The sequence below is a fragment of the Trichosporon asahii genome, assembly GCF_000293215.1.
Source record: "Trichosporon asahii var. asahii CBS 2479 unplaced genomic scaffold scaffold00070, whole genome shotgun sequence".
In the NCBI taxonomy this organism is placed as follows: Eukaryota; Fungi; Basidiomycota; class Tremellomycetes; order Trichosporonales; family Trichosporonaceae; genus Trichosporon; species Trichosporon asahii.
This window is the reverse complement of record NW_014040855.1, coordinates 231,237-234,956: the sequence shown is the minus strand read 5'-3', so window position 1 is coordinate 234,956 and position 3,720 is coordinate 231,237. Positions and strand designations below refer to the sequence as shown.

The 3,720-nt window shown below is 65.3% G+C and overlaps 1 protein-coding gene across 1 annotated transcript; it reads right to left on the bottom strand.

The window, feature by feature from the left end:
* Positions 1-166: 166 nt before the first annotated feature.
* A1Q1_03886 (uncharacterized protein) lies at positions 167-3,720 on the bottom strand (the record flags this gene model as incomplete). Its single annotated transcript, XM_014322311.1, has 3 exons — positions 167-2,260; positions 2,303-3,187; positions 3,247-3,720. The coding sequence occupies 3 exons, from the start codon at positions 3,718-3,720 to the stop codon at positions 167-169; spliced, it is 3,453 nt and encodes a 1,150-aa protein (XP_014177786.1).

The window sequence follows — 3,720 nt, the reverse complement described above, 5'->3', positions numbered from 1 at the left end:
GTCATAGCATTGTCGCTCCCTGTCGACGACGTGCAGCGCGCACGTAGTCGACACGCAGTCGGCACGCGAGGGACACGCTGTGCCCGACAACGCGCCTGTCTTCCACGACGACGGCCCGTCACAGCATCGTCCCCTCGAGCCCGGGCTCCTCCTCAATGACGCAGCCCTACTCGCCACTAAGGTGTTTCCGGAACCGCTCGCTGACGCTCTCCCGCTTCCCACTGACCTTCACCGCGTCCATAGCCCCGAACGTGCCTTTGCGCTGGAGGTCGGCGCCGCGCGCGTCCTCGCTCAGAATCGAGCTCACGCTTAGCACACTGTCGCGGCGCGTTGCCGGTTGTGCGCTCCGGTCCTTGCTATTCGGCGACGCGACGGTGGCACTAACGGCCGTCGTGGGCTCGGGCGCGTGCGCGGGCGCAAAGGAGAGGGGCCGCTGGCGCACCGTGTGTGTTGACAGCGTGCTGGCCTGTTTCCGCAGCACACGCTCCGCGCCCTCGGGGAAGCCGGAGCGGGGCGGGGAGCGAGACGAGGATAGGACTTCCTTAGAGTCTGGGTCTGTTGGGGCCGGAGACGGGGGACCGTCCACGTTCGGCGCGGCTTGCACCTTGTGCAAATCGAGCGAGGCGCGCTTGCTCGGCGGTTTTGGGGGTGACTGCTCGATCGCCTCCAGCCCGCCGCGCGGGGGCGTGCCCCGCTCACGAGCTAATGAGGCGAGCGACGAGATGCTCTCGCTGCGCGGTGGGCGCACGGCGGGCGAGCTGGCTGTTGACGCTGTCGAGAATACACGCCGGTGCCCATACTCCTTTCGCGCCGGCGTCTGCGCTGGTGTTCCGGCTCCGCCGGCACCCGCGGCACCGCTCCCACTACGGAGACCGAGCAGAGCCTCCGTCAGGTCGCGGACGGCCTGGTCGCTAGCCCGGCCTGCCTCGCGCAGCGTGATCTGCAGTCGGGGCAGGCGATCGCGCACCGTGGCGTTCGAGTCCGTGTCGAGATCCAGCGCGAGCTCGCCCGCAATCGCGGCAGCAGCACGCACACCCGTGTTCGCGCGCTCCATCACGTCGGCGACGGCTCCGAGTTTTGCGATCGTCGCCGCGCTGACGTTGTTGTCGCCCTTGGCGAGCACGCGGGCCGCATCCACCAGATTACGTCCATGATCGGTCTCGGCGCCAGAGCTAAAGGAGGCTCCCGAAACGCGCGAGCCGAACGACGTCTGGCTCCGTCGGGGGCGCGGCTCGGACACGGGGTGCAGCACACTAGGCGGGCCACCCCGTCCGTGCAGAGGGCTGTCGAGCGGATCCTCGACCGGGAAGCGGCGCAGAGCAGGCGCTGTCCGTGGCGTCTCGTAGTAGTTGCCGGTGCTCGTGGCCGATCGCGGGGTGACACGGTACGTGCCGGACAATCGCGAGCCCGCACGTCCGCTGGCATCGTCGAGCCGCGATGGCGCGCGGTAAGGGTAGCGTCCTCCGGCCGAGTCGCCCATAACAGACGCTGAGCGGTACGCACCCCCGCTTCCCGTCGAATCACCGAGCGCGCTAGCAGACCGGTCGCGATGGTCGCCCAGGACTGAGGCGGCGCGGTCCTCCTCCCAACGTCGGTTGTGCAGGCTGCGAGTCTCCTCGAGTCGGCGTAGAACCTCGAGTGGATCCTTGCGTCCTGGCTCTCCCTCCCGAGAACCGACTGCAGAGACAGAGTCGCTCGGTCCAAGGGCGCGCGAGCTGCCAAACTCGCGCAAGTCTCGCGAGTCCCGCGCGTAATCCCGGGAATGCCGAGAGATCGTCGACGTGTCGCCGGCGGCGATCGATGCCAGGTCCCGCTGACTGCTGTAGTCGCGGTTGCGGTCGAGAAGCGCGCTGATCCGCCGCGAGGCCGGGGTGGCATGCGAGCCGTGAGAGCCAATGTCGTTGCTGCTAGCAATGTGGCTGAGGCGATAGTGGGATTGCGACCCGCTGAGGCCATATCGGTACCGGTCGGACGCGGTCTCGAGCACGCTGCCGGCGCGGCCGTGCGTTTGTTCGCGGCGCGGCGAGTCGAAATCTTGCAGCAGCTCCTCGCGCGCTTCCCGTCGATCCCGAAGCCACGGTGAGTCGCGATGACCCATCCCGCTTGCGGGCCGTGCAGTCGCAAACGACTGTGCGCTGGGCGACTCGAGATCGTATGGGTGCCGTCCTGGCGGTTGCTGCGTATCGATCGTGCTAAACCGGAGTGGTCTCCTTAGCGTGGGACCGTCACGTCCGTCACCAGGCTTTGGGGATGGTGAGAGCTGATAGTGTCAGCAATGCAGTCCGTATCGTCGAGTACTTACCATGCGTCCATTCTGGAAGTCCGTGGGCAGTGACGGCCGCACCTTGCCGAGGTTGCGGGAACCACCGGAGCTGCTGTTGTCTCTGTCACGCTCGTACTCGGGCTCCACATCCAGCTCTCGAGCGTCGTATGCGCCGTGTCCGTTCGGGCGTCCACCGGAAATCTGTGTCGGTGACATTGGGGCGCGAGAAGAAAGGCTCGCGCGAGATCCGTGACCGAATCTTCTGAGGGGGGTGACTCGCCCTGATGGGGGTGTCGCCACCACAGTCCCAGACACGCCAGACAACCTATTGCTGTTCGCGGATTGTCGACGCGACAGCTTCTCCTCTGCCTGCCGGATTCGCTCGTCGAGCGAGGGCCCTGGTCCTTCCGCTCCAGCGCCGCCAGCCTGCTGTCTCCTGACAGTTCGGTGGTCACTGTGTCCTTCTAACAGCTCCTCCTCTTCCGTGACGGTGCCGACCGTGCCGCTTGATGTTTCGCGTCCCATCGGCATTGCCAACCGACGTGAGAACCGACGCTCCAGCGGAGAGTTGGGGTTGTCCCTCGGCGACGAGTATCCATCATGGTTCGGCGAGAGCGAGTTCAGGCGGCGAGACGTTCCGTTTGATGAGGATCCGTTGACGTGCCGTCCGAGTTCGTACGACAGCCGACGCGCAGTGGATGTGCTCGAATCCAATGGGGGCGTTTCGCGTCTGTCCGTCGACCGCTCGAGCGGGGAGCGAATGCTCTCAATCTCCGGACTTCGAGACGAGTCGATGCTGATGGAGGACATGGAATGGGCGATGGAGTGGGATGATGGGATGGATGATGAGCTGTTGACGTCTAAGCTCGCGCGGGGGCGAGGTGGAGGCGTGTTGGTCGCGGGCGAGTGTTGATGGCGATGGTGCTATTTAGTGTCAGCCACGGGTCCTGATACAGTCATGATAACGCAGAGCGTAAACTCACCTCAGACTTGTGGGCGGTGTCTCCGTTCTGTTTGGGAGAAGTCTCGTCTCGGCTCTCGCGTCCAGCCTTGACCCAGTCCTTGAAGTCCATGACGCGAGTCGACCCGAGCCCAACAACATTCGCGGCCATACCGCCGCTGACAGAGCCCGTGCTGAGGGGGCCCCTTGAAGAGGAATATGTGGCGTTGTGTGTCGGTGATGGGGCGATCAGGCCCGAAGGCGACGCGCGCAGATGTGAGTGGTCATTGTCATACTGATCAGACTGGCGCGTAGAGTTGCCGTGGTTGCTGCTGCTGCCATACTCGGACGACGATCCGACAGAACCTCCAGACGACGATAAGTCTGGGAAGGGCCTACGCGAGCGTTCGGAAGCCGGGGACACTGAGTTTGAGTGTGAGATGGACTGGCGGGAAGGATGCTTGCGAGGGATCGGGGGAGGGAGAGTCGCGCGCGGAGAGGGCGAGTCTGTAGCCAT